Genomic DNA, 23,457 nt, shown 5'->3' with positions numbered 1-23,457 from the left:
AATACTGTCCCTATACAGGTATTAGCAAAATTTCTTCTTCATCAGATTTCTCTGAATACAATTTTTCCCCTTGGTTTTTGTACCGAGAGCTGGGGAATTTGCTGAAGAACAAAAGGTGGGGCTCTAGAAACTTCCACGTAAGAATGAATTATATTTTAAGTAATGACTTAGTTTATTAAAACTTTCAGATTTAAAAAATACCCTACAGATTATCAATAATATCAAATGCACTCAAGAGAATTTGTGAAATAAAGCATAAAGCTAAAAACACAGCCCAGTATGAAAACATCACCAAATGACTGTCTTTATCAAGGTTCAATTATATACCCCATCTACATAGAATAGTTTACATTTTACACCAAACGTAAATGCTGACATGTTTTTTCTTTTGTGATGACCAACTCTTAATTTTCATCTTTAATTAACAAAATGGTACTATGCTTACATGGTAAAAGTTCAAGGTGTAGAGGAGCATTTGCAAGGCAGGAAAGCAATCCTTCAGGTTCACTCATTCTTTTGGATGCCATTTCTGTAACTTCCAATTCTGTGCTCAAGCTGCTCTTTGTTGATTGATCACGTTTAGACACTATACTAGGTTACTACTGGCTTTGCAAAAGAAGGATTTGACTTTGTTTTTCCACTTTCTATTTTCTCCCATCCTCCTCCCAAGATCCAACAATTGTATTATTTTAGTTTCTTTGAACTTTAAATACCTATACTTAATGCTTTTGTGTTCCATCAACCTTCAACTCTTTTTCAATTGACAAATAAAAATTGTATATATTTATCACGTACAACATGATGCTTTGGAATTGCGAGGCCGGGCACAGTGGCTCATGCCTGTAATCCCAGCACTTTGGGAAGTCACAGTGGGTGGACTGCTTGAGCCCAGGAGTTTGAGACCAGCCTGGGCAATGTGGCAAAACCCCATCTCTATTAAAAGTGCAAAAAAAAAAAAAAAAAAATTAGCTGGGCATGGTGGCGTGTGCCTGTAGTCCCAGTTACTCGGGAGGCTGAGGTGGGAGAATGACCTAAGTAAGACCAGGGAAGGTTGAGGCTGCAGTGAGTTGAAATTGCACCACCGCACTACAACCTGGTCAGAGTGAGACCCTGTCTCAACAAAACAAAACAAAACAAAAAATCTATACATTGTGAAATGGCTCTATAGAGCTAATTAATATATGCATTATCTCACATACCTCATCATCTCACACTTTTTGTGGTGAGAACACTTAAAATCTACTCAGCAATTTTCAAAATACAGTATATTGCTATTAACTATAGTCACCATGTTGTACAAGAAGTCTTGTGAACTAACATCTCCCCAACCCCAACTGTCTCTTCATTTCCTACTATGTAAAGAAGAATATTAGCATACTGCTTTCATTTTTACAAGTTATATCTTCACAAACAAGAACTGCAATTCTTTTAGTTTTAAAATGTTTTATTATGAAACATTTTATACACATAAAAGGATATATGCGTTTGTTCCCCATCTAGCCTAAGAAATATGACTAATAATTTTTAATGCCTTTTCTTAATTTTATCCCTATTTTCCCTACTATTTAACCACAAAACCTACCTTTTTATTTAATAGTCTAATTTTTATAATATTTTCACATTAATGTATTGCTAAGTGCTAAATGTTAAAATTTATGTTTGTGAAATGCAGTTTACTACATATATCACATTTCAATTGATATTTATGTTCACCTATATATTCATGATGATGTGTGTGAAGTTCATTTCCCCTACTGCATAGTACTACATTATATGAATATACACTATTTTTTTTTACTTCTGATAGTCATTTTGGCTTTTCCTATGTTTCACCCTTATTACTAATGCTTCTGGAAATTTTCACGTTCCCTATCGTATAGTATTTTACGTAGAGTTTTCATTCTTTTATTAGGTAAAAAATGTCTTCTAAGTGTTTCTATCATGAATGAATGTTTAATGATAGCTAAAGTTGTTTTGGCATTTCTTGCGATAATCATACGATTTTTTCTCCCTAATTTGTTAATGCAATTAATTACACTGATTTCTAATGTTAAGTGAAACTTATTTTCCTTAAATGAAAACTTGTTTATAAATTGGTATAATTTGATTGTTTTGTTTAGTATGTTTGTATCTATATGTACATGAGAAAGACTGATCTATTTTTTTTTCCTTTCTCATACTATGCTTTTATAAAAATCAGACATGCTTCATAAAGTAATTTTTGAGTGTTCATTCTTCTTCAGGTCCCTGGAATCATGTGAATGAGATCCGTTTCTTGAAAGCTTCTTAAGATTCACCTGTAAAGCCATCAGGGCTTCTTAGTCTCTTTTTTTTTTTTTTTTTTTTTTTTTTTTTTGAGACAGAGCCTCACTCTGTTGCCCAGGCTGGAGTGCAGTGGTGCAATCTTGGCTCACCGCAAGCTCCGCCTCCTGGGTTCATGCCATTCTCCTGCTTCAGCCCCCAGAGTAGCTGGGACTACAGGTGCCTGCCACCACGCCCGGCTAATTTTTTGTATTTTTAGTAGAGACAGGGTTTCACCGTATTAGCCAGGATGGTCTCGATCTCCTGACCTTGTGATCTGCCCACCTCGGCCTCCCAAAGTGCTGGGATTACAGCGTGAGCCACCGTGCCCAGCCTTCTTAGTCTTTCTTTTGGAAATTTTTTTGTTTTTTAACTACTGGTTAATATTTTTCTTTTTATTTTCTGACTGGCTAAGTTTGAATAGTTATATGACTACTCAGATTTACTGAGACAGTTTTGGTAAATTATATTTTTCTATAAATTTATCCATCTTAAGTTTTTAAGTTTCTTGTTAATAGTGCTCTATATTTTTAAATGTCTGCTGTTTCTGTACAATCATTCCCTATTTTATTCTAATACTGTTAATTTTGCTGTTTTTCTGTTTTTCCCTTGATGATTTCACCAGAGGTTTGTCCATAGTCTTTTCTAAGAAGCAAATTTGGCATTGTTTGGAGTATAACTAGTTATTCATCACTATAAATAACTAGAGTTATTTTAATGATGGTTCACTATAAATAACTAGAGTTATGTTAGTGATGGTTCACTATAAATAACTAGAGTTATGTTAGTGATGGTTTATTGGTGGTAAATATATTGCATTTTTGTTTACCTGAAATATCTTCATTTCACTATTATTGAGAGAGAATTTTTCCCAGTAGAATTGAAAGACATCATCCACTACCTTCTGGCTCCCATTGTTGCTAATGAGAAGTATGCTCTTAGCCTAATCATCATTTCTAACAAGTGACCAGTCTTTTCTATCTGGTTGCTTTGAAAGTATTTTTGCTTTTGGTATTCTGCAGTTCACTGTGATGTGTCTAGATGCAGTCTTTGTATTTATCCTGGTTGGGATTTGGTGAATTTCCTGAATCTATCGATTCATGTTTTGACCAGTGTATTAGTCACGGTTCTCCAGAAAGATAGAACCAATAGGAAAAAATAAACAGATATATGAGGGAAGTTTTACTAGGGGTATTGGCTCACACGATTATGAAGGCTGAGAAGTCTCACAATAAGCCATTTGCAAGCTGGAAACCCGGATGCCAGCAGTGTGGCTCAATGCAAGTTCAAAGGCCTCAGAACCAGGAAAGCTGATAGTGTAATCCTCAGTCTGGGGCCAAAGTCCTAAGAACCAGATGCTGAGGGTGGGAGGCTGTAGGTTCAAGTCCTGGAGTCCAAAGTCCAGGGACACTGGAATTCGGATGTCCAAGACCAGGAGAAAGGTATTCCTTTTCCAGAGGAGACAGCAAATTTGCCTTTTTCTTCTATCTGGGCCCCCAGCCAACTGGAGAATGCCTACCCGCACTGCAGGTGGATCTTCTCCACTCAGTCCACCAACTTACAAACCAGTCTCTCCTGTGTCCTCAGACATGCCCAGAAATAATGTTTTACCAGCTCTGTAGGTATCCCTTAATCTAGTCAAGTTGATACCTAAATTTAACCATCACAACCAGTCCTTTAAAAGTCTCAGCTATTATCTTGCAGACTACATTCTGTTCATTCTCTCTTCCAGGAAGTAAGAATAGAACAGTTGGACGGCATTCTAACTTCTTTCTATGCGTCCCTTAGGCTCTTTTATATTTTCCATCTCCTTACACCTATGACTGCATTCTAAGTGATTTCCTCCAATGTAATTTGTATTTCACTAATTCTCTTTCCAATTTTAATGAGCTCTTTAACCCATCTTCTGAGTTGTATTTTTTTTTTCACAACTGTATTTTTCATTTCTGTAAGTATCGGGCCCTTTTTCAAATTCAACTGATCATGGTTGATAGTCTCAAAACTGAGAACTTGCTCATTTTTTTCAATATTATCTTTTATTTCCTTCTAATATCTGAAACTTTGCATGCATCTCTATCCGTGGTTTCTTTCAACTGACTCTTACGCGTAATGGTGTGTTCATTGTTTTATTGTGTACTCATATTTGACTGAACTTAATCTGTTGGACCCCCTAAAGAGACTGAATGAGAGTGCTTTTTTCCAGAGATGATTTAGGTTTGCTTCTACTAGTTGCTAGGAAGATACTTGTAACCATTTCAATTTCCTGTCTTAGAAATTCCTTAATCAGAGGGGTAGTATAAAACTGGACCATAGACCCTTGTGAGAACAGGAATATGTTTACAAACTCCCAGAGTATCCTTTTCTGTTTTTTTTGTTTTTGTTTTTTTGAGATGGAGTCTCGCACTGTCGCCCAGGCTGGAGTGAGGTGGCGCAATCTCGGCTCACTGCAAGCTCCGCCTCCTGGGTTCACGCCATTCTCCTGCCTCAGCCTCCCGAGTAGCTGGGACTACAAGCTCCTGCCACCACGCCCGGCTAATTTTTTGTATTTTTAGTAGAGACGGGGTTTCACTGTGTTAGCCAGGATGGTCTCCATCTCCTGACCTTGTGATCTGCCTGCCTCGGCCTCCCAAAGTGCTGGGATCACAGGCGTGAGCCACCGCGCCCGGCCCCTTTTCTGTTTTTTTCACCCTACTCTGAGCATTAGTGAAGACCCACAGTGATCTCATCGGCTTCCTTTGCAGGCTGCAGACCTTCCCTAGCCCACTCTCCAATGAGGGTATCACCCTTAACAGCATCTTCTATTTCCCCATGAGAAACTTAATCTCATAGTTCTAGATTTCTGATATTTCCATTTTCACTACAGCAGCACAGCCTTCTGCATTTGCCTCTATTTTTTCTTGCCCTTCAGAGATTTATGTTCTTGTGAACTCAGCAACAGATTAAAAATTATACATTTGTGAATATGTATTCAGCATCTGTTTTATGAAAGAGGGCTTTTCAAAATGTCTGGTCTACCATAATCTCCAAAGCCAATATCCCTTTGATTTATTTTTAATCGTTTTTTTCCTATTACTTACACTAATTCCATTATTCCTAGAAATATATACCCAGTTATGGCCGGGCACAGTGGCTCATGCTTGTAATCCCAGCAAGTTGGGAGGCTGAGGCAGGCAGATCACTGGAGGTCAAGAGTTCAAGAACAGTCTGACCAACATGGCGAAACCCTGTCTCTACTAAAAATACAAAAATTAGCCAGGTGTGGTGGTGCGTGCCTGTCTGTGGTCCCAGCTACTCAGGACGTTGAGGCAGGAGAATTGCTTGAACCTGGGAGGCAGAGGTTGTAGTGAGCTGAGATCATGCCACTGTACTCCAGCCTGGGCGACAGAGCGAGTCTCTGTCAAAGAAAGAAAAGAAAAGAAAAACGAAAGGAAAAGGAAAGGAAAGGAAGAAATACCCAGTTATGTTAATTCAGCTGGTTATTATACAGTTAATATATCTTTGGCTGTGAAGAAACGGTAGTACTTAACCAGGGAACCTCATTTTAAAGGGAGGGATTCACTGTACTGTTCCCCTTATTTGTGGAAAGTCAGTGTTTTCTGTCTTGTGGACTGAGATGCCTTCAGAACCAGGGTCCACCATACCAGCCCAGAACAATAATACATATGCCTTTCACTGAGTCTAACTAGATTTACATTAGATATGTCTGCTGAACAAACACACCAAGAACATGACTTCAAGAAAAAGTTCACCCAGCCCTACTACATTCAAAATATTCCCGTAGTTACAAGCGTAAGCACCTCTGACTTTTAAATATGTAACTATATGCTGTTATAGTATAGCATGAACACGATACAATTCAATAAATAACTGTAGTAAATGTTTACATACAGCATGTTGGTTAGTCAAGTAAAAACGTTTCCCCATCCACAATCTGTTCAGACCACCTGCAATTTAGACATAATCTTTAAAAAATAAAAAATAAAACCAAGTATATTAGCATACTCTAACCTACTCCCTTTTCAATGAATATGTTAACCAATTTTCTTCTGCCAAGTGAAAGAGGCAACATGATGCTATAGAATGGTGTTTTCTGAATAAGTTTAAAGCAATTAAATCTAAATTCAACCCAAAATTTGGAAAGAGAGGTAAGGGCTCTGTCAGCCGCACCCAGCTAAGGGGTTAAGACTATCTCCAGCATGAAATGATATCAGGGTGACAGGCTAGATGAGCAACTCAGAAAGGTGCCCAGCTCCTAAATCTAAACTTCACCCAATTATTTTCTTATTTTGGTTGCCAGGTTAAGTTCCTAGAGAAACAAAGACACCATTTTTCTAATAAAAGTTTAAAACATCTTTTCAAGTGTTCTGTGAATTACTTACCATTTGGATTCTTTGCCCACCATATTCATTCTCATAGTCAACTATAATAAAGTACAGTTGTTCATTATAAACTAGGATTGAATGACTCAACAATCTTCATGTCCAGGGTTAAGAATAAGTTATGGGCTTCCTTGACTATGGTTAAAAGTTACGGGCAAAAGAATCACAAGAGAAAGGGTATAATGGTTAAAATTTCTGATAAAAAAAAAAAAAGTTTAGATAGCCAGAATGTTAATCCTAGTTCTGTCACTTACTAACAGAAATCTGCAAGGAATTACTTAATTATACAAGCCTTTTTTTTTTTTTTTTTTTTTTTTTTGAGATGAAGTCTTGCTCTGTCGCCAGGCTGGAGTACAATGGCGCAATCTCGGCTCACTGCAATCTCTGCCTCCTGGGTTCAAGAGATTCCCCTGCCTCAGCCTCCTGAGTAGTTGGGACTACAGGCACCCACCACCATGCCCAGCAATTTTTTTTTTAATTTTTATTTTAGTAGAGACGGGGTTTCACCGTGTTGGCCAGGATGGTCTTGATCTCCTGACCTCGTGATATGCCCGCCTCGAATCCCAAAGTGCCTGGGTGACAGGTGTGAGCCACCGTACCCGGCCACAAGCTTGTTTTTTTAATTGAAATAGGAAAAGTAATACAAGCCATATCATAGGGAGACTGAGAATTAAAAAGAAATAATGAAAATCATATGCTTAACAAAATTCTTGACATATAGTAAGGACTCAAAAAATAGTAGTAGTTGTTACTGTCTCTAGTATGATTACTCTGATGATTGTGATAGTTAATACTGACTGTCAACATGACTGGACTGAAGGATACAAAGTATTGTTACTGGGTGTGTCTGTGAGGGTGTTGCCAAAGGAGATTAACAATTGAGTCAGTAGACTGGGAGAGGCAAACCCACCCTCAATCTGGGTGGGCACCATCTAATCAGCTGCCAGCACAGCTAGGATAAAAGCAGACAGAGGAATGTGGAGGGACTAAGCTGGCTGAGTCTTCTGGCCTCCATCTTTCTCCCGTGCTAGATGCTTCTTGTCCTCGAACACTGGACTCCACGTTCTTCAGCTTTTGGTCTCTTGGACCTACACCAGTGGCTTGCTAGGGACTCTGGGGCCTTTGGCCACAGACTCAAGGCCCCAATGCTGGCTCCCCTACTTTTGAGGTTTTGAGACTCAGAGTGGCTTCCTTGTTCCTCAGCTTGCAGACAGCCTACTGTGGGACTTCGCCTTGTGATGGTGTGAGTCAGTACTCCTTAATAAACGCCCTTTCGTATATACATCTATCCTACTAGTCCTGTCCCTCTAGAGAACCCTAACACAATGACGATGATGGTTTTGGGAGGCATGATTTGAAATACAATACAATTTACTTAAGGGGAAATTGCTTATAACTGGGTTTTAAATAAATCAATTCCTATAACAGCAAAACAAAGACAAAATGTGGCAGTATTTTGTGTCTAAACTTACATTTTTTAAAGTAGCTATTTTAATGCACACAGGATATTTGAGATCTGTATTACCTCATCAAGCGCTGTGTATGGATTTTCTGCATTAAATCCAAGAGGGGCATAGTGTCTGAATCTCTCTCTGAACTCTGCCTGCTTTGCCTGATCAGTGCAAAAAAAAAAAAAAAAAAAAAAAAAAAAAAAAAAAAAAAAAAAAAAAAGTTAATTTCAAACAAATACTTCAATTATCCTAGTAAAACCTTTCTTAAAACAAAAACTTGGTAACTAGCTTACGTCAAACAAAATACATTTTTTCCTTATAAGAGTGACTTCCGCATTGTGGAGAGGTGAGACTTCATGTCTGACTGTTGCTGCGATCTTTTTGGTAGTCTCCCATCTTTCAGGTAATTCCTGCAAAAGCAAAGGCACAAATGGGAAATTACTTCAATTCCTAAAACAAATCAACCCTATAGGATTAAATTACTCTAATTTCTTTTTTTTTTTTTCTCTTGAGACAAGGTCTGGCTCTATCCCCTAGGCTGAAGTGCACTGGCATGATCTCAGCTCACTGAAACCTTCACCTCCCAGGCTCAAGTGATCCTCCCAGCTCAGCCTCCCCAGTAGCTGGAACTACAGGCATGTACCACCATGCCCAGATAATTTTTGGATTTTTTGTAGGACAGGGTTTCAGCATGTTGTCCAGGCTGGTCTTGAACTCGTGAATTCAAGCAATTCACCTGCCTCTGGCTCCCAAAGTGCTGGGATTACAGGCATGAGCCACCATGCCCATGTAAATGATTCTAATTTCTTTACACTAACCCATGACATCTCTTCATTCTTATATAATGAGTTTATAAAAAAGGATGAAAGCGATGAAAAGGCTTAGAACCAAGGCTGAAGTACAGGCTGATTCACTGGCACTGCTGGGTTCAGAACTCCAAAGCATGTACCAGAATTGTTCTCATCTCAGAATCCATGGAAATCTTTTTAAAATAAACACAAATCTCCTAATTGTTTTGCTGCTGTGGGAATAAAATTAAAGTGCTCTGGAAATGACTTTGTTGATCTCTAACAACTAGAAGTGGAAGCCAGCCATGTTTAGTAATTTAGCAAGTGAAAAAAAAGATGCTTTGAAAATGCTGGGACAAGGATGAAAATGTGAATCAATCTCATCTTCAGCTTTTCTCTAGCTCCCAAAGCTCTGTACATTCTCCTTCTTGTTGGAGAGTTTGAGGATTGAGGGTGGGTTTATTTTAGGGGACTAGGAGTTTTTGAAGGGAGAAAAGGGCAAAGGGAAGACAGGTTAATTCCTACTCTATGTAGGACAAAAGACACAATAAATAGTTCAGGTACCAACTCAACTCTGCTCTCCCTGCCTACAATGCAAATAGGACAAAATCAAGTTATTTTCTTTGAGGAGCAATGCATGGAGCATAATTACTGTTGAAAAGCATTCCTTGTGTCCCAATTAACAAAGCATTGTTCCTCTCGGTCATCTCCTGGGACACTGAAATTGTTTTGTCACACAAACCCACCCATAGTGATGGAACTCTACTTGTAGCTGAAGTGCAAAACTCAAAGGTTCTAAAGACTATTTTGTAAACCTCAATAAATATTTGATGAACGATTCAGTAACTGCCAGTTATGAAAAACGCACTGTGCTAGGTCTAAATACTATTTGTGTGGTGAACAGGGTGCTAAAAGGGTAAAACATTCTCTCGAATTGTTTTATAATCCGTCAGAGTGAGCAAGAGGCACACACAATAACTATTCTACACAACAGAATGTGCTAACTATCAGGAGGTCTATGTGTTATGGAATCAAAACAGTTGGGAGACAATATGGTGACATGACAGGAATACCAAACCAGCTCAGGAACCAAGGGACCTGGGCTTTAAACCCCTTTGTCCTTCCCTCTCGTGGCTTCTCATCAAAACTCTGCATCCGCCCTCTGTACAGACAGAGTCTCACTTTGCATTTCCAATTCCATTCCATGGAACCTAAGTATTCCATGGAGTCCCTCAGGGGCCATGGCTGGGAAGCCAGGAGGAAGTTACATCCATGAGCTCAGGTCTCCTTATCCCTCTTCAAACACAACAAACCTGCTTTATATTTGGGGATTCCAAACAAGTTTTTACTTGGTAAAAATAAATTTTCTTGAAACCCAAAAGATCAGATGATCTCCAAAGCCTCTCAAAGTCAGATGATCCACTCAAGGAGGAGGTGACATTGAAACTGAGGCTCAACGAAATGGCTAGGTTTCAACAGGCAGAGATTAGGGTGAGATCCCTTGAGGTATGACGACCAATACAGGATGGTGTGAGTGTGTGAGCTCTTATGGAAACTGGACAGCATTCGGGAAGTTAGGGGCAGTTAGTGAAGGTTTCTGAGCAGAAAAGGGACTGGATAAGTCCTGCAGATCAGAATATTCATCTTGTTTCAGAGTATATTGTGGGTGGGGTGTGAGGAGGAATGGGATGAATTAAGGGGCTATTGCTGTGAGGTGAGAAGTAACAAGAGCTGAATTAAAGTGGGTGTAACAGCAGTGAAAAGAGGCAAAAGACTGAAGAGATGCTCCACCAGGACAAAGATCTTGCTGGCGGTGAGTCCTCATGACTTTAAGAAAGTAATACTTCAACTCTTAGTAGCCATAGCCAGACTTTAGGGTGTTTTCACACAGAACTAAGCATAGACAAGTATTTGGAAAATGTTATGACTTCTCATAATAACAAAGGAGAAACTGAAAGTAACTATCACTTGAAGTTGCTTAAATTAAAATAAAATTGGGCCTCGTTACCCTCCAAATACACCACATACCGCCTATGAATCTTATTTTCCCTCCTGACAAGTCTAAATTACCGATACACCGCTGAAATTGTATTCTGTTTTGAAATGTTGAAAAGCCTAATGCTTTCAATACTACCATCACCCGAAAGAGTGAACCAAACTTTTATAATACAAATTCTGGAGGCCATATCTAAATTTCCCTCATCAATTACTTATTATGACTACTTTCTCTATGAGATACAGTTTACGGTTCAACATCTGATTCAAGGAATATCTAAATCTTCCTAGAAACAAGAACTATTTATAGTTGTTTCTACTGTAACTGTTTTATCTCTTCGTCTTGTTATGTATGTATCTGTCTAGAACTTGTCATCTTGCTCCATGTCTAACTGGCTTGCAAGCTCTAAGGGCAGTTTTATACTTAAATAAAATTTAACAATTCATATACAGTAATTCTCATAGTCTTTATAGTCAAGAGAGCACTTGTAAATACCCTGCTGCATTTAATCCTCACAAAGCAAAATGACAGAATATAAAACAAAACAGCCACTGTGAAAAATAGTTTGGCAATGGCTCAAAAAGTTAAATATAGAACTACCAGATGACCCAGCAATTCCACTCCTAGGTGTACTGAAAAGAATTGAAAACAGATACTCAAATAAATACACACCAATGTTCATAGCAGCACCACTGACAATAGCCCAAAGAAGGAAACAACCCAAATGTCCATTGACAGACGAGTGGATAAGCCAATGCTGGTATGGACGGACATACAATGGAACGTTATTCAGCCATAAAAAGAAATGAAGTACCAATACATGCTACAATGTGAATGAACCTGGAAAACATTATACCAAGTGAAAGAAGCCTAACAAAATAGGTCACATATTGTATGATTCCATCTATCTGAAATATCTAGAGTAAGTGAACCCATAAAGGCAGAAATAGATTGGGAATTGCCAAGGATTGGTGGGTAGGGGTTTGCAAGGCTTGGCAGGGCATGGAGGAGGATAATGGGGAGAGACAGAGAAGTGGTATGGGATTTCTGGGAGTGATGAAAATTTCTGGGACTAGATAGAGGTGGTAGTTGCACAATATTGTACTAAATTGTACATTTTAAAATGGTTACTTTTATATGTTATCCGAATAGTACATTTCACCTCAATAAAAAAAAGAAAAAAACAGAAATTGATGGGAGCAAGTATAGAGAAATTGTTTAAATGAGGGATCATGAGGCATATTTTAGCAAAAAGGAAGTGTGGTCTTAGACATTAACAAACTTGTCAAGGCAAACAGAAAAGATGAACTCATACAGTACTTGAAAACAAATCTAAGTTTGAGTTCTGTGCTCTGACTACTAAACTAGATCAACTAGAATCCAGTGAAAGCTTTTTGGTTAATGTGTCCACTGATCACGTTTGCAAAATTCAAGTACATGTGTGTACACACACACACACACACACACACACACACAATCTATAAAATATCAATATTGGCATAGAAAAAGAATCTAAATTGTGAGACTGTGGTTCATGATTTCAGTTCTAATTAAAGAGACTTTGTTGTTAAAAAGCCCCCAAATCTTTCCACAACATGGAAACAGGTGGATGGCTTAGAAATCTATTTAGAAAGCACAGTGATTTCCCCATCCAAATTGAGTTTCATTTATTTATTATTATTATTATTATTATTTTGAGAAGGAGTCTAGCTTTGTCCCCATGCTAGAGTGCAGTGGTGTGATCTCAGCTCACTGCAACCTTCACCTCCCGAGTTCAAACGATTCTTCTGCCTCAGCCTCCTGAGTAGCTGGACTACAGGTGAGTGCCACCACGCCCAGCTAATTTTTGTATTTTTAGTAGAGATGGGGTTTCAGCATGTTGGCCAGGCTGGTCTTGAACTCTGGACCTCAGGTGATCTGCCTGCCTCAGCCTCTCACAGTGCTGGGATTACAGACATGAGCCACCACCCCTGGCCTATTTATTCTTTATTAACAAATCCATGATACGTTTGCAAGACTAGGACACTTCTTGACTGACAGGTAGTTTTTTTGAATGAAAAAAAAGTATGGATATATTTCATGTGTGAAAATGATGGTAAAACTGAACTCAAAAAAGCAACTCATAGGTTCTTTACAATCTACTTTCTTTCTAATAAGAAGGCAGTGGAGCACAGTGGTTAAGTATTTTGTCATAAAACACACCTAGAGTGTTGGCTGGCTTTACTATTTGTATGACCTTGAGAAAGTTATTAAATCTCCTTAAGTATCAGATTCCTAACCTGTAAATTAAAAACATCAAACGTGTACAGTATAGATTGTTATAAGGACATCATAAGAGAGTACATGTAAAGTACTTTAATAAAAGAGATGCTCAATTTATGGTAATTATGATTATTTCACCTCTGCACTTACCTCTAGCTGAATATAGACTTGCTCAGGCATCTTCTGGCCATAGCTTTCCAAGAGGGTGATCGTTTCTTTTAGAGGTTCAAAAAGTTCATCAGTAGCTCTCTGTCGGCTTCTTACAGCCAGAAGATGCCCCATGATGTCAACTAAACCATCATGATCACCTTCATTTAATTCTCTCTGAAGTCCGGAATCTGTCTCCTTTATAAATTCTTGTAGCTCATTCAGACTATTAAATATATATGTACATAGATACACACAAATTAAGTTTATTAAAACATTTAGCAGTATAAGACTTCTGACTGAATCTTATTTTCATTATGTACCTGATTAAACATTTCTCTCTATCATGAAACTGGCAACATTAATACGCTTAAAAGTAACATCTCAGTTTTAGAAAGCAGTTTAGAACGTTATAATTCCAAATACCAAAGTAAAAGGCTACCTGTCAATGACAAATCTCAAAAGATGCTCCTGAAACATCCAGCTCCATTTCTTAATTATGGTTAACAAGCTCACTTTGAAAGGCTTCATGTCCACCTTGAACCAACTATCAAACACTCTGAAGTCCGCAAATTTGCTCATTTGAACATACAAAGCTTCATAAATGTCAATCTGTAGTGAGAAAAAGATTAATTAGAACAACTCAGTGAAAAGCCATTTCACTACATTAAATGCTAAGGGTTTTCCTTGCCTGTTCTTTGAATTGCTCAAGAGTTGGTGGTTGTTCGGGAATTTCTTCATTTGCATGAGCATCCATTTCATCGGAAGACACAGCATGGCCATACAAGAGAAAATGCTTCATAAACTCAGCTCGATCATCCACCCAGAGGTAAGCGTGGGTCTCCAGGGTGTTTCTGAAATCTAAGACTTTGTTGATGACATTCACCACTCTGTTCATGATCTCCTGCCTGACCTCTGCCAGGCCTAACATGTTATCCATATCATCCTAAATGAGAGGAAAACACAGCACTTACTATTCAAACCAACCTTACTTTACCAATTATCTACAACATAACATTACCGTGGTAATTCTTCAAAGGGAGAGTAGTTAGAAAAATTAAAAATCATGTTGCTTTTTCCAACTTCTCTTTTCCCTGTGCTTCCCATTTTCCTAATTTGTTCTGGGTTTTGTTTTCTGGTGATTTTTTGTGTTTTGTTTTTGTTTTTGTTTTTTTGAGACAGGGTTTTGTCACTCAAGCTGGAGTGCACTGGCTTCATCATAGCTCACTGCAGCCTCTAACTCCTGGGCTCAAGCAATCCTCCTGCCTGAGCCTCCTGAGTAGCTGGGACTACAGATGCATGCCACCACACCCAGCTTATTTTTTAATTTTTTTTAGAGACGGTCTTACTATGCTGCTTAGGCTGGTCTTGAACTCTTGGGCCCAAGCAATCCTCTTGCCTCAGCCTCCCAAAGTTCTGGGATTCCAGGCATGAGCTACCATACCCAGCCACAATTTGTTTTTGAATCATTAATATAAAAGCTAAATACCCATTTACTAAGAAAATACCTGATAATTTTTAATTTCCAGGTGTGTTGCTATTCGGTTCATCTGGGCAGACATTCTAAAACTATTGCATAACATTTCTTCTACCAGATCATAGAAGCCATCCCCAGCCTCTCTGTCTAGAGAAGGTTTAAACACAATCTCAGGAGGCAACAAGATCATTTGTGCTTGAAAAAACGGTGCCGGTTTCAATTGCTTCTCTGTATTCTTCAGAAAGAAGTCTAAGTCGTGCATTATAGCCTGAAAAAAGCCTTCCACCACAATGTCGTCAATGAATTCTACATAAATTTTCCAGGTATCCAGAGAGGGATCGGCTTTGAAGAGCTTCCTATTTTCCTGGAAACAGACAAGTATTAGTGGATGAATATAAACAAATAATTAGCATAAAAACTAAAACTCTCCGTTTAAATAGTTTGTAAAAGAAGAGACTGCATTGTTGTGCACAAGACAGGAACATGCAAATACTAAGTTGCAGAACCTTAAGCTAGATGTCAAAGATCTAAGCAGGAATTTAGAACATTAAGTTCACACATGAAATACATTCCAAAGTTGTTTCAAGGAAAGTTCTCTACGAAGATTGCTATCTTCAGATACAGACAGGAAATACACTAGTTCCCAATGAATTCTAGACATTTTGGACCTGGGCTCTAGTTTTTGCTCTGTCACTAACTCTGTGTCCTTAGACTTTGCCTTCCAGCGCCTTCCGTATAAATAAAGAGATCTGTCAAACTGGTCCTTCAGAGAACACCGTTCTGGAACATCTGAAGATTATCAAGTCAGGGAAGTACTATGTACTCTATGCCATTCTTGGAGACTCACAATGTACCTATTCTATTAAAGTCCATTGAGGCTATTATTAAAAAGTCAAAAAATAACAGATGCTGGTGAGGTTGCACAGAAAAAGGAATGTTTATATACTGTTGGTAGAAGTGTTAATTAGTTCAACCACTGTGGAAGACAGTGTGGAAATTCCTCAAAGACCCAAAAACAGAAATATCATTTGACCCAGCAATCCCATCACTGGATATACACCAAAAGGGATATAAATCATTCTATTATAAAGACACACACATGTATGCTCACTACAGCACTATTCACAATAGCAAAGACATGGAATCAACCTAAGTGCCTATCAATGATACACTGGATAAAGAAAATGTGGTACGTGTATACATGGAATACTATGCAGCCATAAAAAAGAATGAGATCATGTCCTTTGCAGGAACATGGATGGAGTTGGAGGCCATTATCCTCAGCAAACTAATGTAGGAGCAGAAAACCAAATACTGCATTTTCTCACTTACAAGTGGGAGCTAAATGATGAGAACACATGGACACATAGAGGGGCACAACACACACTGGGATCTAAAGGAGGGTAAGGATTGGAAGGAGGGAGAGGATCAGGAAAAATAACCAGTGGGTACTAGGCATAATACCTGGGTGATAAAATAATCCGTACAACAAACCTTCATGCTTTCAGACCTTGTTTAAGCCCAATTTTTTTTTTTTCAAACCATCTATGATAAGCAACCTGTGGAATAGACCCAGTTTGGAAAACACCGGACTAGGGAAGTTCTAAGCTCCCTTCTTGCATCAACAATATGAGCTTCTTGCACCTTAGCATCTCCCAAGAGTTTGGGCGACATAATAGACAAGCCAGTTGGGGCAAAATAGGGCCTGAAGACAGATGTGTGGTTAAGGACCACTACAGGCTGAGCACACAGTGTGCATGGCCCAGAGACACAGGTTTCAAGAGGTCAGGTGGGCAGCAAAGTTGATTCTAGAGAGGCTGAGTGGCTAAACTTGCATGGTCTATACAGACCAGACAGCAGATGCCCAAGGGAGGAACTGAAGCACAGAGCAAAGGAGACATTGGAATAAGAGCTGATTATAAGGTGACATTGGAATAGGAGCTGCTTATAAGGTGGACTATTCTCTCTGTTTTCTTTGATTATTCTTTACTATGGATATATGATCCAGGATGCAAAGGTGTATGTTGTAAGCAAGAATCAGAACTAGAGAGGTGAGTATAGATCCTAATAAGGCAGGGGAGAGATGAGAGAACCCTAGCTCTCAAACAAATTTAAGAACTACTCCTTCTCAGGAATGCTGTGTTGCCCACCAGCCAGGTGGAACCATTCACATCTGTGTAATCATGTGACATGCACCCCTGGAATTGTGCAGTACACATCCTAGGAAAGTATACACAGCTGCCCTGGCCCCTTTGTAGGCACTAAAAGAGAAAAGTATAGATTTTACAGCTGAAGAAAAATCCTTTGAGACCATCTTGTTAAGTCTCCTCATCTTGAAGATATTAATACCTTTTGACTCTGTGTCCTCACCCAAATCTAAACTTGAATTGTAATCCCCACGTGTTGGGAGAGTGGCCTGGTGGAAGGTGACTGAATCATGGGGGCAGACTCCCTGCCCCAACCCCCGCTTGCTGTTCTCGTGACAGAATTCTCACGAGATCTGGTTGTTTGATAAGTGTGTGTTTCTTCCCCTTTGCTCTCTCTCCTGCCACCATGTAAGATGGACCTTGCTTCCCCTTTGCCTTCTGCCATGATTGTAAGTTTCCTGAGGCCTCCCCAGCCATGTGGAACTGCGAATCAATTAAATCTCTTTTCTTCATAAATGACCCTGTCTCAGGTAGTTCTTTTTTTTCACAGCAGTGTGAAAACGTACTAACATAGACACGAAAACAAAGACCTAATACACATTCAGCGTCACACTAGTAGGAAGTTAATAGCTGAGCTAGGACTAGAAACCAGCCCTCTTGACCTCCCAGAGTAGGGCCTTTCCCATCATGTCACGGTCATATACACTTTTTCATACCAAGAGATCCAGTTTATCTCACTACAGTCACATTGATGAGGAATGCTGTATCTTCAGCACATTAGGATAAAGGGAGCAAAAGGAAGAGAAAGGAGAGCTTTAGATAACTGAATGATCACTGTAATCCATCATCTGTCCTCTATGAGACAGATTCTAACACATAAACAGTTGTAGAGATGTCTTAAAAGTCAGAGAATAATTCACAGCATTTATTGAACAACTAGAAATAGTCCATGGCATGACTTAGTTAAGATACTGCCGAAAAACAAATTAATTTCTAGATAAATACCTCCTTTACATGTCAGGACACCCCTGAGATTCTCTCCAGGCTACCCAGCCAGGACTTTGGCAGAGCCTTCTGAGGGAGCATGGCCCTGCCCACACTTTGATTTCAGACTTCAGCCCTCTAGACTATGAGAGAATAAACTTCTTTCATTTCAAGACAGCCTGTTTGTGGACCTTGTCAGGGCAGCCTTGGGATGCTATTCCAGGCAGTACTCAAAGAAGACAGAAACAAAGTCTTTGTCCTAGCAAATTGTCATCGATGGGAAAATTAAAACTTTCTTACAAATTTTAGAAAACACTGGAAGTCAACAGAAACATTGAAACCCATGTTAATTATGTACTTCTTTTTATTTTCTTCTCCATATCCACTAGAGCGTATCAAATGTACTGTACTTTACATTTTGGTAAGAAAATCTGTTACCCTCCAAACCCTTTCTTCACTCGGCTTCCTGTCCTGGTTTTCCTCCTACTGTCTCAGCCTTTCCTTTTCTGCATCTTTGGCTGGTCCTTCTTCTCCCTGGTCTCCTAAGAGAAGAATGGTGGTCCAGCCAACAGTTCTTGATTTTCTTCTATTCTCTAGCTAAACTCATGTTCTCGGTGATCACATCCAGTCTCCTGGCTTAAATATCATTGCCATCCACTCCTCCTTCATTTGTGTTTTCAGTTTGGACCCCTCTCATTAACTCTAAATGAGTAAATCCAATAGCCCACTCAACTCCTCTTGGCTAATTAACACCTCAAATTCAAAATGCCCAAAACTGAAATCTTGACCTTCCCTGCTAAGTCTCTTCCTCTCATACCCTTCCCCATCCGAATAGATTGCAACTTCGCCTTTCCAGTTGATTATGACAAAATGTGTAGAATAATCTTTAACGTGTCTTTCTTTCGTGCTCCACATCCAGTCTTTGGGAAACTCTGTTTGCTCCACTTAATTCAAAATATATCCAGAATCCAACTACTTCTAATCACTTTCACTGCTACCACCCTGGTCCAGCACCATCATCTGTTACGTGCCTGTGCCACTGTCTGAATGCTTATGTCCTCCCAAAATTCGAATGTGAAAATCCCAACCCCCAAGGGGATGATATTATGAGGAGGGGTTTAGGAGGAGGTGATTAGGTCCTGAGGGCAGAGCCTTCATGAATGAGAGTACTGCCTATATAAAACAGGCCCAGGGGAACTTCCTCCATGTGAGGACACAAGGAGAAGTTGGCAGTCTGCAACCTAGAAGAGGGGCCTTGCCAGAAACTGATCATGCTGGCACCTGGACCTCTAGAACTATAAGATAACCATTTCTGCTGTTTTTAAGTTACTCAGTTTAGAGTATTTTGCCATATCAGCCTGAACATACTGAACCCCTAGATTACTAGTAAGAATGGCAACCTACCAGGTCGCTCTGCCTTTTCCCTAGCCTCCCTACAGAGGGTCTCAACACAATAGCCATAAATCCTTTTAGAATGAAAGTCAGATTGTATTTACTTCCCTCCTCAAAATCTCAAAATTCTGCAGTGTCTTTCACATACCTCAGAGTGAGCCAAAGCCAGATTCTGCAAAAAGGCCTATGAAGCCTCCCCTGAGCTGCCAGTCCCTCACCACGCCGCTTAGCGTCTGACCTCACCTCAGCAACTCTCCACTCAGCTCCCTCTACTCCCCCCAGACTTACTTCCCTGCTCTTCCTCGAGCATGCCCAGGGATCTCCTGCCCAAAAACTATCTCCTCTGCCTGGAACACTCTTCACCAAAGGCCCACTTGGCTGACTCTATCACCTCTGTCAAGTCTTTGTTCAAATTTCACCTTCTGGTTGAGGCCTACTCTGATCATCCTACTTAAAACTGCATCCTCGACCCCACCCTCCAGAATTCCCTTGCCCTGCTCCAATTTGATCTTTTTCCTGCAGCACGTACCAGTTCTAACACAGCACGACTTACTATGTCACTGCTTATTGTCTCTCTCCTCACTTGATTCAAGTTCCATGAGAGCAAGGAACTTTGTCTGCTCTGCTCTCTCTCATATTTCAAAAACCTAGAAAGATGCTGGGTACACACAATGCTCACAATAAATATTTCTCAAATAAGTGAATGATGATGGACTGCAAAGACAAGATACATAATGGGTTGCATACAATTCCCAGCAGGAAAACCGTAATCTATTTCTTGTTCTGCTGAGAATTATCCTAGAGACAAGGACCTTCATTTTACACGAGAAAATTCAGGCCCAGCCTCTGGAAGACTCTGGTTTCCAGCCTTTACCAAGGACACTTTCCCTACCCCACACTGTGCTACTTCATGATGGCTTCAGTGTGTGTGTGTGTGTATGTGTGTATGAAAGAGTGTGCATGAGGGAGAAAGTGTGAGAGTGTGTGTGATATGTGAGAGGAAGAGACTGTGTGTGTGAGAGTATGTGACACACAGAGAAAAAGAGTATGTGTGAGAGAGAGAGAGAGAGTGTGTGTGTTAGAGAGAGAGAGATTTTGTGGGGGGGGGGGGGCAGGGGAGGGGGTCTGTCTGCCTTGCCCAAAGGAGAGTATTCATGGATTAAGGACTGTGCTGGTCTATAGAGAAGACTCCACATAACAAGGATGCTCAGAGGAAACATGAAATATGCTCTTTCATTCCTATCCCTTTTTTCCTTAAGAAATAGTAACAGCAAGAAATCAACTCCCCATGTTCCCATCATCAGCACTGCACATCTGTGAGCACCACATTCCTATCTTTGCCTTCCCTCCATCCTGTACTACAGATGAATGCTCCGTGCTCCTGTCTAAAGACACCTTCTACAGGTATTTACTAAATCCCATTCCCTCAATGGCTTTCTTCCAACAATTTTTTCTCCTTCCTAGATAACTGCAGATAATATACAAACATCCTGAAACATCAACCACTATTAAAAATAAAACCCTCCCTACCCTGATACACAGGCCCCAGGTACTGCCCAGTTGTTGGTTTGCCCCACAGCAGAGCTCCTCAGGATCTCCTCAGCTGCCTCCACTCACATTTCCCCGTTCTCTCATCAGCCCACTCCCACCAAGCTTCCACTCTGCCACCACATGAAATCACCTCTCCTCATCCCAATGACTTCCATGCTGCCAGATCTGAGGGTTAGCCTCCGTCTTTATTTTCAGGTCCTACGTCAGGATGGGACAGAGTTGAGCTCTTCCTCCTCCTTGAAATCCCTTCTATTTTTGGTTTCCAGGGCATCACTCTCTCTTTTTCAGTATCCTGTGTGGGATTTTCCTCTTCTCCCTGACCTAGGGAGGACTTCGAGGCTAGTTTTTGGGCCTGTTTTCTATCTACAATTCCCACATGTTCTTAATCTAATTATATGGCTCTAAATACCATACATATGTGCATAAATCTCAATTCTCTGTTACTTACCTGGATTTTGCCCTGAACACAAGACACATTTGCAAATCTAGTCTACTCAAAATGTCCCTTAGGACAAGCATCTCTAACTAACTTGTCCAAAACCAAACCTCCTTTTTTTTCTGCTACAAAATCTGCTCACCACAGTCTTCCTCATATCATTAAAGGGCAACTCCAGTCCAGTCCAATCACTCAGACCAAAAACCTTGAAATCATCCTTGACTTCTCTCTCCTCTGATTCCTCAAAGCAAATTCTGCTGGCTCCGCCATCAAAATATATGCAGGATATGAACTGCCTTGATCACTGGCACTATGACCCAAGGCAGCATCATTTCTCACCTGGATTATTAGCATAGGCTCTGAAGAGTCTCCCTGCCAACCACTTCTTTGCTTGCCTGTGGCTTACCCTCCACAGGGAAAGCCTTTGAGCAAAAAGTCTCTGGCTGCTCTTTCCCCTTACAGTAAAATCCAAAGTCCTCATAACAGCCTGCTAACCCCACATAATGTACCATTAGTCTCTTCTACCTCACCCTCTACTACCACTCCCCTTGCAAATTCTGATCTCAGTTTGCTGACTGATCCTGGAACAGGCCAGGCTGCTCCTGCCTCAAAGTGTCTATACTTTTGCTCTCCAGAATGTTCTTCTCCTGATATCCATATGCTTTGTTCCCTGTCAGTTCTCTGCAGAAATACTATCTTAGGAAAGAGGCCTGCCCAACCACCCTATCCCCAAGCGACTCCCTATCCCACCTGCTCTGCTCTATTTTTCATCATTGCTCCTATTACAACTGACATACCTATTTGTTCTTTTCTCTTGTTAACTTCCTCTGACTAGAGTGTAAGCTCCATGAAATGAAGGATTTGGTGGTGGTTGGCAGAGGAGCGTTGTGTTGTTTGCTTTTATTTTCCTGCCTTCTGCCTTTTGTGTGTGTGTGTGTGTGTGTGTGTGTGTGTGTGTGTGTTGTGTGTGTGTTTTCTTGCATTCACAAGCCTAGATGAGTGCCTGTTACTGTTTTAGGAACTCAAATCTTTGTTAAAAGGAGAGTAATTATTGTTGCCACCCTTAGGAGATGGTTGAGAGGGTACCTTGAGATGACCTAAGGAAGTTGTTTGTTTGGCACATACGAGGCAGTCAACAAACAGTGGTAGCTATTAGGAGCATCCAAAAGAGGATGCAACTGTGACAAGATAAAGATTCTATCACTAGCCTTTCTGTTTAATCAACACATCTCACATTCTAATCTCTTCCCTCAGGAATGACAGTGGTGAGGGCTACAGAAATTGCAGGCAAGTAACACAAATTCCCCCACTTTAAATGCCTAATAATACCATTCATAAAGCTCTTTCAGGCTTGATAAAAGAGTCCCACATTATTAGGTTAAAGATTTTTGCTCTTCTCTGAACTCAATGAAAAGATCTATAAATCTTGAAAGGTTAAAAGCCATTACCTCGACCAAGTTGTGGATCTTGCAGCCATCTCCTTGGATTAACTTGTATTTTTTTGTAAACAAATCACCCTTGTCCTCCAAGGTGAAGGCTGCCTCTCGTCTGTGCTCTCTCCTGGGAGGCAGCACGCACCTGGCCCAGCCCCTCATGGTCTGCTGGATCACCTTCACGTTTTTCTGTGTGCGCTCAACTCTGTGTTCCAACTCGGACGTGGCCGCCCTCACCCTCTCGATGTAGCCCCAGCAGTCATCCTGCCATGTCAGCCACGTTGTGGCTGCTGTCAGCTGCTTGTCAATAGCCCTCAGCTCATCTTCAATCAGAGGGTATTCAACTTCCAGGAGCGTCTGTTTGAGCTTATTATACCCTTGCACAAGAAGGTCAAGATTTCCAATGTACTGAGCAAAGAAAACCCCAAAACAAAAAGTGCCAAATATGTTAGCTATTTTCTCTGTCTTAAAGGTGTAAAAATATCATATAGATCTATATAATTAAAATTCAAAATATTTATATTCATAATAGGCCCTAGTATCTTTTTTTTTTAACAAAAACCACAAACCTTTAAAATAGTGTTCCTTTTCTTGAAGATGGCTAAAGCTGAATCTGGTATGTCTTGTTTCTTCAACATCAAAAGATATTTCACTTCTCTCAATACAGCCACTAGCTATTAAAATACAATTATTAAAATTATTGCATATTTTCA

General features: G+C 40.0%; 1 protein-coding gene across 1 annotated transcript in view; it reads right to left on the bottom strand.

Moving 5' to 3' along the window:
• DNAH11 (dynein axonemal heavy chain 11) overlaps positions 1 to 23,457 on the bottom strand; it is a 363,428-nt gene that overhangs the window by 292,115 nt on the left and 47,856 nt on the right. Inside the window, exons 13-20 of the mRNA XM_063815260.1 lie at positions 23,314 to 23,418; positions 22,760 to 23,152; positions 14,833 to 15,165; positions 14,016 to 14,270; positions 13,767 to 13,936; positions 13,328 to 13,550; positions 8,425 to 8,541; positions 8,206 to 8,292 (exon numbers count right to left, since the gene is read on the bottom strand). Coding sequence (XP_063671330.1) covers positions 8,206 to 8,292; positions 8,425 to 8,541; positions 13,328 to 13,550; positions 13,767 to 13,936; positions 14,016 to 14,270; positions 14,833 to 15,165; positions 22,760 to 23,152; positions 23,314 to 23,418 — 1,683 coding nt within the window. The remainder of the gene's footprint in view (positions 1 to 8,205; positions 8,293 to 8,424; positions 8,542 to 13,327; positions 13,551 to 13,766; positions 13,937 to 14,015; positions 14,271 to 14,832; positions 15,166 to 22,759; positions 23,153 to 23,313; positions 23,419 to 23,457) is intronic.

The sequence above is a fragment of the Pan troglodytes genome, chromosome 6 (assembly GCF_028858775.2).
Source record: "Pan troglodytes isolate AG18354 chromosome 6, NHGRI_mPanTro3-v2.0_pri, whole genome shotgun sequence".
NCBI lineage: Eukaryota > Metazoa > Chordata > Mammalia > Primates > Hominidae > Pan > Pan troglodytes.
The sequence above is the reverse complement of the archived record's forward strand: the minus strand, read 5'-3'. Positions and strand labels throughout refer to the sequence as shown.